This window comes from Anabrus simplex, chromosome 1 (genome assembly GCF_040414725.1).
Source record: "Anabrus simplex isolate iqAnaSimp1 chromosome 1, ASM4041472v1, whole genome shotgun sequence".
Lineage (NCBI taxonomy): Eukaryota > Metazoa > Arthropoda > Insecta > Orthoptera > Tettigoniidae > Anabrus > Anabrus simplex.
This window is the reverse complement of record NC_090265.1, coordinates 546,591,028-546,607,149: the sequence shown is the minus strand read 5'-3', so window position 1 is coordinate 546,607,149 and position 16,122 is coordinate 546,591,028. Positions and strand designations below refer to the sequence as shown.

Here is a 16,122-nt window from a genome sequence, read left to right as displayed (position 1 = left end):
TGATGTTATCTGCAGTAAGCATGACTGGATTGTTGGTGAGTTTATCAGATAATTTAAACCCAAACAATCAGAATCCACAACTTATCCACCTTAACTCCGTATTATATTAGATATGTTTCTAAAGCACCTCTTAAAATTTAATAGTGAAAACTGTAATTCATTACATATATTATACAAAATATTTGAGGTTATAGGCCTACCTCTTTATTATATCCAGTCAAAATACAACTGCAATGAATGTAAATAAAATTTCTTACAACGTAAATTGAAAATGACTTGGATTTCTGCCCTCTTTTGTTCCATTATTTTCTGCCTCCATTTCAAACACGGGTATCGCTGCAGTGATCGAGTTACTGGGAGAATTTAGTTCAACCTTCACGCCAGTGACGTAGCCACAACATCACAGTGGTTGAATAGCATATGCTGGACATCATCTGCCAGTCCACCCACTTACAGTGGGATGGAATGCCCAGCGTGAGCACTTTGGCGTTACAAAAATGTTGCAAAGTTTGGGCTGGGAGGGAGGAAGGAGACGAGCTGCTCGACTAAGCGGTATGTCAAAAACATATCAGATGTAAAGCTTTTCAGGCGTTTGCTCTATTAACCAGCATTTTGTCTTAGGTCTGACACTAGACTCATCGGAGTGGGATGTGTCAGACCCTACCCACTGACGCTGGGGTGAATGGGAATTTAGAATTTTCTAAGCGGTATGTTCCGAAATGACAGTGGAGAGATGGTGTGGAATGACATCAGTAGACAAATAAGTTTGAATGGTGTCTTAAAAGTAGGAAAGATCACAATATGAAGATAAAGTTGGAATTCAAGAGGACAAATTGGGGCAAATATTCGTTCATAGGAAGGAGAGTTACGGATTAGGATAACTTACCAAGGGAGATGTTCAATAAATTTCCAATTCCTTTGAAATAATTCAAGAAAAGGCTAGGAAAACAGCAGATAAGGAATCTGCCACCTGGGCGACTGCCTTAAATGCAGATCAGTAGTGACTGACCGATTGAAAGCCAGCGCCTCAACCATCTGAACCACTCAGCCCGGCTAAATATTAAAAAAATCTTGGGACTGATAAGCTCACTGCTTTGTACTTTAAATATTGTAGTTATCATATCTAACACAAAACAAAGGGATAATTCTAACATGTACATTGTAATACACCTCAAAGGGCATAGTTAGCTTCATGGCTCAGCTAAGCTTCAAATACCAGCAGACTGTGAGGAGGAATTTTCATCTGAGAAATCACATGGCATCAGGAAGGATATCCAGCCTTAGCCCCCAGCAAAAACTCCAAATGAGTCGGGGAGGGTCTTGCGACCCCAGAAATAACTGCAATAATTGGAGAAGTTTTACATGCCTTACCAGTAGAAACACGATGTACAGGAGCTATTTTATTAGCAGCACCCCAAAAGTACAGACAATACTTCTTTGAAAAATTAGCAGTGACATTTGTTGAATTTCTCTACAAATAAGCATTGTTATTGTCATGCATATCACCACTACCATGCAGAACAAAGTAATGCAAGCATTATCAGCTGCTAGTACACAGACCAATAACTCTTAACTCCTGGGAGAGTATCTATTGCTTGCAAGCATCGGAGAACAATTATAGTCAGCACCGTAACTCATTTTTCATGAAGAATAATTAATGTCCAATAATGCTGACTTAATAGCTTTTTACAGTATGAGGATTATATGCCTACAGTGGAATTAAGCAAGCCTTTTTTTTTTCCTTGTTCTCTTGGTTTAATATAGTACTAACACATGGAAGTTTTCTGCAATGGGGGGATGGAAAAGGGCTAGGATTAAGAAGGTAGCAAGCAGCCTTGGCCTTAATGTATAGCCACAATATTTGCCTGGTGTGAAAATGGAAAATGGCAGAAAACCATCTTTCAGGCTGTTTCGCAATCATTACTGTATTATGAAACTTGGGCAAGGCTATCTACCAAATCTTTCCCTTCCAGTACAATAACACTACTGAACACAATCAATGGAAACTTAACTCATAGGAAGATCTCATAAACTTCTAGCCTATATACAAAAAATTATGGCCATTGTAATGAGAGGTGAAAATATTATCGTGTCCTGACAATGATAATGGCACTTCTACGAATACAAAATAATCAACACTGTTGACTGTCCTATGTTTTGTCTTATAATGAAAGCAAGATTAGTGATGAGGTTGGATATCATAAGAACAATCATCAAGATTAGATCTGTTTTAATTTAACATCATTCCCTTCAACATGCAGTCTAACTGGAATCTTACTCCACTCATATCCCTCAGCTACTGCTGATTATGAACAATGGATCACAGGTAAGACTGAAACAAGGAATTATGATGCAGTTCAATAGTTTTCATTGGTACATGAATGGGGAAGAACCTTTTTTTTTTTTTTTTTGGTGGCCATAAAACCTCCAGCTCCCCATGTACTCAGCACCTGTAATTGCTAGCAAACATTTTCATGAGTTTGAACAGAAACAGTAAACATTATCTTGAGTCATCATGCGATCTGTTTTAATTTAACATCATTCCCTTCAACATGCGATCTGACTGGAATCTTACCCCACTCATATCCATCAGCTACTGCTTAGTGCTGAAATAACAGCAAAGTTTCCCGTGTTTCTATCTGCTCTGCTACGGTATGTATACACCGATGTCACACAAGGTACCATGAACCAGAATTAAGTACTGGCCTTTCATACCACACTCATGAATACTAACCTGTTCAAATAAGAAAGTGAAAATACAAGCTGATTATACAATCAGTGCAGCATCAGAAATATTAACCGAATGTACTTTTATCTGGGAAGAAAAAGAAAATACTTTCAAAGTCACCAACTGAAAAGAGGACACAACCTAAAAATCACAACTAATAGTTTATTTTATTGTTGTATTTATTTATTGTACAAAAAATGAAATAAAACCGTTTTACAAATGAAAATAAAATAGTCCGATAGTTAAAACACAATGGGTATCATTAGTTAGGCCTATTCGAGCTACGCAAATTTATCTAAATCACTTGTCAAACACGGCAAGAAAACATTAGTTTCAATATACCTGGTCTCCATTTTAATCAACAAAACATATTACACCATTTTAGGAAGAACATTACAGTAGTAGACCTATACCTAACCATACAGTGTAATACACCGAGGGGCGACGAAGCTAGTATTATACCTAGTCTTCTTCTACTTCATCGTGATGCTTATGGGCTATGTCGAAGACATTTCACCCAGTCAATACTCTCTGAATTATAAAAGAACGGAATGAGAGTTTAAAACTACAGACTGGAACTACTATCTCTGATTTCATTCAAATGGGTGACTTAACACTATAATTCACTAGAACAATCCGTAATCATGTCTTGCGCAAAAACACTGATACAGAAAACGAAAAACTTTTGCCCCTGAAAACACTTCGTCGTAAAGGACACACATGCTAATACTCCAGAAAATCACTCTCAGTGAACAGTCTTAGTAATTTGGCATCGATTTTGAACTTGAATACCCTTAACATCTGTCAATATAATACACTACGTTACAGTAGAGGAGCTCTGAAGACAACACCTATTACTCCGTACGACTCTACTTCTAAATTGACGTTTTAGCAGATTTTGGCTCTGTCTGGTGGTTATGCGCTGAAGCATAGACATCCAACCAATCCCAAGCTGTCATTCATATCGATTTATATCGGCAGAGCACGATCTCGAAACCTAGTTGCCAACTCTAATATTAACATTCGCCACGTGGTTAACCTATCTCGCTCAGCGTGTATGGTATTCGGTACGGTTCGCGATCTTTTGCATTTTCCTTCAATATTTAGCGTGTTTTTCATATTGTTGGAGGGTTCCAGTGACTCTGAGATCAATGGAGTGTTCACTTTGTAGGCCATAATCTCCTTTCTGTGCCAGCCATTAGCCGTTAGTGATGTGTTATTTCCACATTCTTTTTGATTGTTAATAATATATTCTCTTTTAGTGCCAGATATTGTTAGAAAATGTAGTTCTTGTGAATTTGTTTTCAATCCATATTCATTCGTTTTTCTGAGTACTGTATTACAATTTAAAAGGGCTGTTTACCGCGGTCATATTGCATCAGCTGTTCTCGCAGGCGTAGCGCTCTGGCAACAGAGGGAAGGCAATGCTCATTTGTTTTGCGAAACTTCAATTTAGAAGTAAGGCCGTGCTCTGTTGGTCGAATCTTGCGGAACTCCTTTAAATGTGCGATCTCTCCAAATTCAGTCAGACATTCCTAAAAAGCGATACTGAAGAATACGGCATAAATCCTTTACTAGATAATGAAGAACTGATGTCTGAAAATTTCTCATATATAACTATGCTCAGTAAAGGTCGACGAACACGGAATATTCCAGCTTGTTCTAGAAAAATCAGAAAGCACGCTAGTTACACCCAGTCACTGTACTCAAATGGAAAATACTAATATCACTTTCTTAGAAAAGATACTAGTAGCGAAAGATAAAACTGTCCAGAAGGTGCACTGAAGATGGAGTCGTAGATAATGTCTCGAATACTTGTAATAATAAAAGTAACATGGAACCGAGGTGAAGTGGCTCCGATCCAGGCGGCGTACTAGGCCCGAATATGTAGAAGAGAAGGGATGGACGCGACTGAAGCCCGGAATCGAGATCGTCGACTCCATCGACTCCGAACACCGGTCTCGGTTCGCATGAAGCCTCTCGACTCCAAGCGAACTTGACTCTCATTGCGGGGCCGCTTGGGTGTCAAAGCGCGGAAAGTAATATGAAATATCATACATGTTTCTGCTCATTTCCCCATTGGGTTTTTTAAGAGTATTGTAGAGTGAAGTACGGTATCGTTAACGTAATGGTGTAGTTGAAATAAAATTAAACGCGTCAAGTCAGAAAGTTTCGGCATAGCAGACCAAGGGCATTTAATTTTACGTCTTTATTTGTCGTGATCAGGAAATTGATAAACAGATATCGATGGTAAATCATTATAAATTCCACATGAACAATGAAAACAAATCTAATATGAGTAAATCCTTTAACATAATTCGAACATACATTAAACCACCGAAAGCCTCCGTGGCTCAGGCGGCAGCGTGTTGGCCTCTCACCGCTGGATTACGTGGTTCGAATCCCGGTCACTCTACGTGAAATTTGTTTTTCTCCGGGTACTCCGGTTTTCCCTGCTGTCACCTTTCATTCTAGCAACACTCTCCAACTTCATTTCATTTCATCTGTCAGTCATTCATCATTGCCACAGAGGAGTGCAGCAGGCCTCGGCAGCCGGTACAATTTCTATCCTCGCCGCAGGATGGCGGCTCCATTCATTCCATTCCTGACCCGGTCACTGACTGGAAAACAGGTTGTAGGTTTTCAGTATAATTCAAGGACCACGTGAAGTCTTGTTGCATTATTATTATTATTATTATTATTATTATTATTATTATTATTATTATTATTATTATTGTCCGCCTCTGTGGTGTAGTGGTTAGCGTGATTAGCTGCCACCCCCGGAGGCCCGGGTGAAAAGTGGTACGAGGGCTGGAACGGGGTCCACTCAGCCTCGGGAGGTCAACTGAGTAGAGGAGGGTTCGATTCCCCCCTCAGCCATCCTGGAAGTGGTTTTCCGTGGTTTCCCACTTCTCCTCCAGGCGAATGCCGGGATGGTACCTAACTTAAGGCCACGGCCGCTTCCTTCCCTCTTTCTTGCCTATCCCTTCCAATCTTCCCATCCCTCCACAAGGCCCCTGTTCAGCATAGCAGGTGAGGCCGCCTGGGCGAGGTACTGGTCATACTCCCCAGTTGTATCCCCCGACCAAGAGTCTGAAGCTCCAGGACACTGCCCTTGAGGCGGTAGAGGTGGGATCCCTCGCTAAGTCCGAGGGAAAAACCGAACCTGGAGGGTAAACAGATGATGATGATGATGATTATTATTATTATTATTATTATCATTATTATTATTATTATCATCATCATCATCTGTTTACCCTCCAGGTTCGGTTTTTCCCTCGGACTTAGCGAGGGATCCCACCTCTACCGCCTCAAGGGCAGTGTCCTGGAGCTTCAGGCTCTTGGTCGGGGGATACAACTGGGGAGTATGACCAGTACCTCGCCCAGGCGGCCTCACCTGCTATGCTGAACAGGGGCCTTGTGGGGGGATGGGAAGATTGGAAGGGATACACAAGGGAGAGGGAAGGATGCGGCCGTTAGGTACCATCCCGGCATTTGCCTGGAGAAGAAGTGGGAAACCACGGAAAACCACTTCAAGGATGGCTGAGGTGGGAATCGAACCCACCTCTACTCAGTTGACCTCCCGAGGCTGAGTGGACCCCGTTCCAGCCCTCGGACCACTTTTCAAATTTCGTGGCAGAGCCGGGAATCGAACCCGGGCCTCCGGGGGTGGCAGCTAATCACGCTAACCACTACACCACAGAGGCGGCTATTATTATTATTATTATTATTATTATTATTATTATTACAAGCAATAACTGATAAAAAATTGCTGCCATACGTAATACGCTCGCCTGTGTTTTGTTACTATGTAATTGAATTTCATATTGGCGATTACTTACGATTCTGTCCTAATACATTATTAATAACAGTTGGTGAAACATTTGTTGTAATATTACATTAGTACATGAAAGCTGTTTTATTATCTACTTCAAGTTCACGTTGGCGATTACTGAAGATTATTCTGTCAGAATTTTTTATTATTATTATTATTATTACTATTATTATACACAAAAGCCCCTTTTCGCGACAGCCCTGTTAGGCCTTGGCCTACCAAGTGACCCCTGCCCAGCTCGAAGGCCAGTAGATTACGAGGTGACGTGTGTTCAGCACGACGAATCCTCTCGACCGTTATTCTTGGCTTTCTAGACCCGGTCTCTACCTCACCGTCATCACGAAACCTGAGATACTGGTAAAAATCCCTGACCTGGCCGGAAACGATCCCGGGGCCTTCCTAGACTGTGGAGGTAATGTTTGGTAAAATATTTGTTGTAAAATCATACTCTAAGCACTCGCTTATTTTTTTCTGTTTTATGCCCCAGGCCAGGGATATAAATCATTTACAATTAAATAACCTAACCTGACCGAGAATCGAACCCGAGGCCGCCGTGTGACACGCTGACGCTTTGCTCCCTACACCGCGGGGTTGGACTGGTTGAAGGTAATATTGGAGAGTATGTAAACGTATACTGTCAGATTATTATTACCACTACTATTATCGTCATCTTTATCATCATCGTCGCCAAAATAAACCTACAACATTAACAATAAAGATGATAAAATCTCGAAACAATATTTAATGTTTGCTGGCTAAATAATCATCTTGTATTCATCGTATCACAAGTTACCAAGGGACGAACGTGGAACTACAATTCCAAGCAGTTCCGAAAATACTTGTTAGATGGCGTTAGTGCATCAGTGGAGTCGACACTGGAGTCGAGAGTGTCGGTTCCAGAGGTAGCAGTCTCGACTCTTCGCGACTCCATTCGCAGCCCATCTCTATAGAAGAGTGGAGTACCTAGTCTTGTCTTGTCTTGTCTTGCGGATATTTATTTGGGAACCAAATATATTCTTTCCCAGTCACGAGCCCAATGAAATTTTTTCAACTGTATCACAGCATTACATCAGTACATTAATAACAAGTTTTAGCACGATTACACTTAGATAGATAAATGAACGAAGCACTATGATATCGTGTATATGTATGTTCATAAAAGTAGTAAACTATCTGCACTGGTCGAATACACAGATAACCTATTAATCTTTAGCAATAGAAACGTGTTGCACTGTACAAGATTGGAGAGTAATAAAACTCTTGGCGCGAGATCCACTCACCCGGAACATATAGAAATGCCATTTCACCAACATGTCAGAAAAAAACAACTGAAAATCTAGCTCGTAATTACAATTTGATGTGAATGTTATCAAGGTACTCGTTTAAGATAGCAATGACCTCAGGCGAAGGTTGATACAACAAAGCTGAAAGTCGCGTAGGGAAATGTACGTGGACATTAATTAATTTCTGCATTAAAATGGCCTGTTGGCGTGCATATTGGGGGCAATGAAAAAACAAATGGTCACTATCGCCCAGAGGTTCGCCACAGGAACAAGTTGGATCGTTCGTAATTTGAAATCGAGATAAATATACCGGGGTTAAGGCATGATTAAAACGTAGTCTGATGATGTTAGTAATGTGGCGTCGTGTATACGTACCATTTGCAAACCACGGAAGTGTGGGAATATTCGGTTGAATTTGATAGTAATAATGGCCTTTCGTACTAGCTGATAAACGCCATTTGGTGCACCATGTGTGTTTAGCTTCATTTTTGATATATGGAAAGAAGTCAGAAATCGGGATTTTGATTTGTAATAAGTTCGCGGTATCTGCACTGGCTTCTTTTGCTGCTATATCGGCCATATCGTTGCCTGCGTGTCGGTTATGCCCTTTAATCCATATTAACGTTATAACAAAACCGGATGTTTTGAGTTGTAAAATAAGGTGTTTAACTTCGTAGACATATGTATTTTGACTATGGGCGAAGGATTGGAGAGCTTGTAATACACTTTGAGAATCGTTGAATATATTTTTTTTTTTTTGGATTGTAACTGTTGGACATATAAAAGAGCTTGATATATGGCATATAATTCTGCGGTAAAGATAGTTAAATTATTAGGCAACGGATATTTAAAGATAGTTTGTGTTTGTGGATCATAAAATGCTGCTCCGACTCCAGTAGTCGATTTTGACCCATCAGTAAAAAGGTGATAATCTGGTGAGGTTATTGAACTTTTAAATTTCTTAAGAGCGTATAATTTGGGATGAGGTGAATACATTGATTGTTTTAATGATTCAGAAGGTGCAATGATAATAGAAGGACGGAATGTTTGAATATCATAGTCATATGAATACAAATTTACGCGTGGTGTGCGAAGTATAGTTTCAGTAAGATGGTGGAGTTCAGCATACGCCATATATATGGCGGGGTACTGATGATAAGGTGGAGGACGCTGTTGATAATATTCATATAATAATTTTCATTTAGGTACGATAAGGGAGTTCGATCTGCTAATATGTTTGAGTAGGAATTTTTTTGAAATTTTTATCCTGCGAATATACAGTGGTTCTTCTGTAGTTTCTACTAGTAAAGCGTTAGTTGGCGTTGTTCGGAGGGCACCCACACTGATACGTAGTGCTGAAAATTGAAGACGATCCAAAGCTAGTAAACTGTGTTTAGCGGTTAAATCAATAATATGGGCACTATAGTCAAGTATGGACCGAATGGTTGCACGATATAGTTGTATTGCTGACAAGGGGTCAGCACCCCATGCACGTTTCGTTACTGTTCGTAAGATAGTAATATAACGATCAGATTTCCGAATTAAATACTGTATTTGGGGTTGCCATGTAAGTCTTTGGTCGACATATATGCCTAAATATAGGTGTTGTGGGACAGAGGGGATGCTATAGGTATCAAAGTTAATAGAGCTTTTATCAAAGGTTCGTTTATTTGTAAAGATCATCGCTGCACATTTAGCGATTGAAATTGAAAGTCCATGGGTTGTTAGCCACCGAAGGACTAAACTTAAAACGCGAGATATTGTGGTTCTACAATGATCAATGTTGGAATGAGAACAATAAATAACATAATCATCCGCGTAAGCTAGAATTCGAGCGAGTGGAGTCACAATAGATTCGAGATCTTTCATATAAAGGGCAAACAAAATTCCACTTAGTATCGAACCCTGTGGTAATCCATTTGATGTATAGCGGCTTTCAATTGTGTGTTGAGTTGATTTAATGGTTAACCGGCGATTGGTAAATAGTTGATTTAAAATAGAAAGGAATTTAATGGGAAATCCATATATAAATAATTTCTCCCAGAGAATATGCAATAACACAGCATCATAGGCACCTTTAATATCCAAAAAGACTGCTAAGGTAGATTGTTTCCGCCATTTTGCCAATAAGATGTCGAGTAGGAGAATAATGATAGGTTCCTGTGTACTATTACCACGTCTAAAAGCGAACTGATACTTGGGTAATAGCGAGTGGTATTCCAATAACCACGCCATTCGTTTCATGAGGATTTTACAGAAGACTTTCCGTTACATGATCCCAAAACTATGCCACGAAAATTTGCAGGTTCGGTAGGTCGTTTTGTCGGTTTCAATATAGGAGTTATGAAAAAATCATTCCATGTTGTTGGTACGTGTAATGTCTCAAGAATACTATTATAGTGTTGTAGTAAATAAATTTGGGCGTGAGGGGGTAGGGCCCTGAGCATGAGATAAGTAATTGCATCAGGTCCTGGGGACGAGCTATTAACGGTACATAATACAGATTGTAGTTCGTTATATGTAATTAGCTTTAATAATGAAGTAAAAGAACGAGAATTGTCCTGTGAGGTGGGTAGAAATGGCGGGTTTACTGATACTGGGGTGAGGGTATATAAAAAAATCTTCTAAAACTTGTCGCGGATAGGAATAATAAGTTTGGTATTGGAATGTTCGCGTTATCATACGGATCACGTTCCAAAATTTCGCTGCTGGTAATTGAGGAGTTAATGTAGAAATAAAAGACTGCCAAGCTTTTCGTTTTTGGCATTAAAGACAAGCTTTGTTTTTGCAATATGCTTTCGCAATTGGAAATAATGCTGCTGAGTCAATGATTGGCGGTATTGTTTAAATAATTTTTTTCGCTGTTGAATGAGATCATGACATTCTTTATCCCACCATTTTATTTCGTATTTCTGTGGGTGGGTCGTCACGTTAAGCGGTCGACACGGATGAAACATATTTAAATATTGGGTTAAATAAGGGAGTAAGGTTGGAAAGGTAATAGGTGACTCGTGTTCCTGCTGCACGATATGATTGAGATATGATTGATAGTTTGAAATATTGAAATTTTTATAAGATCGGACATTACGTATACATGAAGGTGTCTTAAACTGGAAAATTATTGGGCGATTACCATATGTTATGATGATGGGGAAGTGGTCACTGGAGTAGGTATCAGATAAAGTGTGCCAGGTGGTGACAGGGACCATGGTTGGAAGACATAATGTAAGGTCAACGGCACTGGGTGGAGATCCAGGCGGAGTTAAACGGGTCGGGGAACCATCGTTTAAAATAAACAGATTCTGATGATTTGAGGTAGCAAGTAAATTGGAGCCTTTTATTGTATCTATGATACACCCCCATTCAGTGTGATGGCAATTAAAACCACCGAGAATGAAAAGGTGTTGGAATGATGCAAATTGTTGGAAAAATTGCGTCCATTGACTCTGAGTAATGTAAATGTGGGGGGGGGGCAATAGATATTTATAAAACAAGTATTATGGTGTACTATCCCTACTGCATAAGTGTGTGGAATGAAATATTGCAAAGGGAATTGTGTAAAGGGTAATGAAGTTTGTACACATGTGGCGACTCCATCAAAACCGATACCATCGTATCGGAATACTTGATAACCTCGTAATCTGAAAATGAAATGTGGTTGAAACCACGTTTCTTGTAAGCAAATAATATTAGCTTGCGTTTCGTTTATTAATATTTGTAATTCATGTCGTTTAGAGGTGGCACTTCGACAATTCCATTGGAGTATTGTAATCATGCAAGGATGTTCATGATAGAATCTCGTAGTTTATATAGTACATGGTGAATCTGGGGCTCGGGGCTCATACTTTGGATTAACATTACCAGCAATTGCTGGATTTATTGTTGAAGTCGTTCCTTGGTAGGAGGACAGCTTATGTCTTGGGGAGCTGCGGAAGGTTGCTGCCATTATATGCTGACGAACTTGATGGGTATGATAAGTGCAGAGGTTGTTGCATGGCACTCGTTGACGGGAATGAATTTACTAGAACCGAAGGTTCATTTCGCAGGATGGCCATGTATCCTTGCCGATAGAAGCCTGGCTCGGGTGTAGGAGGGGGAGATTGCATGATGACTTGAGTAAACTTACGTTTACCGGGGTTTGTGTCAGAGGAGATGAGGGATTCGATGGTAGTGGAGGGAACTGATGTTCTTGTTGTTCGGAGTGGTAAATTGGAAGGGCAATGCGAGCTTTAGCCTCGGGAAAAGACAGGTATTCAGTACTCATTAACCTTTTAATGTTAACTTGATACTTGTGTTCAGGACAAGTTGAGGAACCCGTAACATGATTTTTCTTACAGTAGGCGCACTGCGTGAATTGCTCAGTACAAGCCTGGGTTTCATGTTGCTGCGAACATTTCCCACAACGGGCGTTTTTGGCTTGACATTGCCGAATTGTATGTCCATAGCGCTGGCATTTACGACAGCGAATAGGTGAAAAGATGTAAGGTTCAACGGCCATATACACCTTATATAAGGCTACATGGGATGGGAGCGTTTGAGCCCTGAAAACTATTTTTATAGAACCTGTAGGAAGGTATTGGGTTTCTCCATCTTGAATTGCACGACGATTAAGACGTTGCACGCTTTTAACCGGTGCCTCAGATTCCAGATACTGTAAAATTTCATCATTCGATAGGCCTTTTTCAACTCCACGAATAACACTTGTGAAGATGGAATATAGGCTTTAATTCTGAGGGTTTCAAGCATGGGGTTACTCAAAAAGGCATTGGCTTGAGAAGCCGTATGGAAAGTGACTTGTAGTCTATTGCGTCCCTTACGTTGGATAGATTTGACGTTGAGCTTAGTTTCATAGAATCGGCGACCAAGTGCCATAGGGTGTAAGCTGCCTATGTTTTGATCGTTAATGGATTCAACGAATACAAAGAAGGGTCCGTGATGAAAGCGATTATAATATTCCGGGGGAGAAGTTACTGGGGACGCCTCGGATTGATTGTGAAGTTGTTCTGGATTAGAACGGTCTGCCACTTCCGTACTACGCCTCTGTTCAGTAGACTCAGATGCCTGAGAACCTTGCTGTTGTGTCGTATTACTATGTGAATCAGTTATGGATTCCTCATCCATGGGGACGACAATCTCACGCTCCACTCGTAGATTATGCCCGGCCACTTTCAACGTTCCGCCACTATCGGTCTCCATGACTTCTCACTCCTTCACCACACTTAAGCAAAACACAAGTGATTACCACTACCGCGCACCACTGACTCGCACAACCAAGGTAGTGTATCGTACAACGGTCACTGCGTGACTGCGAAGCGAGTAGAACTGAGTATTCTGTTCTGTTCGTGAAGTTGATTTGGGCTCGTTATTTCACCCAGTCACAATACTGCATTATGTTTGTACTAGTTCCACACGCGGACCCAATTCCAATAATGTAGTACACCAATGCAGTTCACAATTTGTTCTGAGTACGGAGTACTTGAAGATTGAGGGAAGGAGACCATGCAGCAGACTCACAAAATGGTTTCAAAGCACTTGAAGTAGTTCATGAAAAGACGTATCACCTAGACAACTGAGAGTGAGGAAATATGTATACAAGACTAGGAGATATAGGAAAAGCACAGAGTTGAACTGAGTAGAACTCGATCGAGACGGCGGTGAACTGTACACTGCCGTTGCCTACGAGACTCTTTGGCCGGGACGGCCGGGACATAGCTACTAATTTGCCGCTGAAGAAGCGGCCAGACCGTGTTCACGGTTTGGCCGCTAGATGTCAGGTTTCTGTTCTGCTCTTGGCGGACTTCAACATTGTGATCTACGGAGTAATTGTGAAGTTGTGTTGATTTTATGCAATTTATGGTGCGTATTGTTTCTGTCGGCGAGTGTCCATGAGGTTGAAAAGTATGGTGCACTCTTGTGTACCTCTATGTGACGTTCCATATCTGTGTACTCTTTTTTTTTTTTTTTTGCTACTTGCTTAACGTCGCACCGACACAGATGTGTCTTATGGCGGCGATGGGATAGGAAATGCCTAGGAAAATGAAGGAAGCGGCCGTTGCCTTATTTAAGGTACAGCCCAGTGGCGGCTCGTGGGGTGTAAGTTTGGTGAAGCCCAACTCGCGCCTATGCAGTAAACGTGTACATTTTGAATAGGTGTGTTGGATAATCTAGCTAGGAGGAAATAAGGTATCGGGGTGATGTTTGTTTTGGGAAGATATTGGGCTACAAATATGCACTTACTTTAAAAAGCACAATGTAATTAAATTAAATTAACTAAAAAACAAATATTGCTCACATTCGGTAACATCTATTGTTTGTATGTTAAATCTATTCTCCGGTCCTTTGAAGCAGCGAACTTGGCAATAATGTCATCGTAAAAGGGCATTATATGCATCAAGTCGTTCAGCAGTGACTTCTCCAGGGATATGCTTGCCAGAGCACTCAGCCTCTCCTGGGATGTTGAATTCTTTCAGTAGGTTTTTATCCGCTTAAGACACGAAAAACTTATTTCTACTGATGAGCTAGCAGACGGTATGGTACGTATTAAACAAAATAATTGATACGCTTCTTTGAACAAGTCCTTGAGTTCATTTTTTATTGTGCGACAGAATTATTTACTTCAAACTGGTATCTTTGTAGGTAGAATCGGAATAGATGTACTGAAGTTCATTTTTTAACCGGTGTGCGTCAAATATCCCGGTCTAGAAAGCCAAGAATAACAGCCGAGAGGATCCGTCGTGCTGACCACACGACACCTCGTAATCTGAAGGTCTTCGGGCTGAACAGTGGTCGCTTGGTAGGCCTTGGCCCTTCGGGGCTGTTGCGCCATGTGGTTTGGTTTGGTGAGTCAAATATCGTGGGATAAGAGATTTTTAAGTTATCTAGAGCATCAAAAGGAATAATTTTACAAAATTCTTTAAACGTAGAGCTATATCCTAGGAAAAGAAATTGGAGCTTCTGCATATCTTGAAATCTTGTATCAGTTTCCACGGAGACTACATCCAGTATCTGAAAATAAAGCACTCCATACTTTAGAAAAGTCACTTTCTGTTTTTAAACTAGAATTTTATTTTTAGTTCAATTTTGGCTTTCTTCTCAGCCGTATGAAAGTAGGTTTTAAATGTTTCTTCATTCCTTTTACCTAGTATCAGTTGCCGTGTGGTGCTTATTTTTGAGATGCAGAACTAAACGCCCAGAGACTTCTTTTGGAGCACGTTAAATAATATATTAGCACGCTCAAAAAGTCATTGAATACTATTGATAAAAATGTGAACTGGAAGCTATTGACATTATTAAACAACCCCTCTGATTGACTAATGTTTTCTTCGTCTGACTGAGGATTGTACACAAGTCTTTCAAATATTTTTCTTTCAATCCCTCCCACTCCTCAACAACCACGTTCAAAAGTTTCTTATGTGACGACTAACGTGTATCCGCACCAGATGGTATTCGCTTCGCAATTACTGAATCAGCGACAAAAGTTCTTTTGGCTGGTAAATGAAAAAATGAAGGAATACCACCAAAGCTCGCAAAAAATAAAAGAACGGCACTCCGATAATATGTTGATAATAATTTGCTTTACCACTAGACTCGGTGTGCGAAATAATGTACAAATAATGCTTGAAGGGCACCTTCCTTGACCTTAGTTTGAAGACCATTTACATGACCGCCATGACACTACCTCCGTCATAACACTGGGCAATCAATTTAGTTTTGTAGGAAAATTCACTCAAAACAGTATGCAGCAAGATGAATAAAGTAATCGCAGTACAGTCCGAACTAACGTAAAAAAACCGAAAGCGTTCAACTAGTGCACATTTGTGGGTAATACGTATACCGAAGTATCGCCGAACACTGCGATTTCTTTGTGATATCAGTTGTATCGTCGACCTGAACTTAATAGAAAGAGGTTTCTGAAATTTCTTCTTTCGCAGCAACCCTAAAGGAGGTATAGATGCAGTCTATTAACTCACATTGTATAGTTTTCGATTCTCCGCTATAAACCTTTACAGAAGTATAATGATGTTGCATTTCTAATGAGGTGCTGGAAAATAGAAGTTTCAATCAACAGTTTTTTAAATTCCCTTTATATAAGGAGGAGTCGCTCTCATCATACCCTCTAAATGGCATTTCCTGCTTAGAAAGAAATAAAACTGCACCGGTTGGTAATCGCATGGAAAGTCTGTTAAGCCTCACACTCTCATTAAATGTTGTGATGTATAGACGAGCATTTTCTCTTAAAGCGTCAGCAATTTGATTCTGATTCTTTTTTCTTTAAA

General features: G+C 40.3%; 1 protein-coding gene across 1 annotated transcript in view; it reads right to left on the bottom strand.

Moving 5' to 3' along the window:
• LOC136857119 (zinc finger protein 92) overlaps window positions 1–3,569 on the bottom strand; it is a 78,830-nt gene extending 75,261 nt beyond the window's left edge. Inside the window, exons 1-2 of the mRNA XM_068225064.1 lie at window positions 3,071–3,569; window positions 2,576–2,734 (exon numbers count right to left, since the gene is read on the bottom strand). Of these exons, the coding sequence (XP_068081165.1) occupies window positions 2,576–2,590 (15 nt within the window). The 5' untranslated portion in view covers window positions 2,591–2,734; window positions 3,071–3,569. The remainder of the gene's footprint in view (window positions 1–2,575; window positions 2,735–3,070) is intronic.
• Between the last annotated feature and the right edge of the window lie 12,553 nt (window positions 3,570–16,122).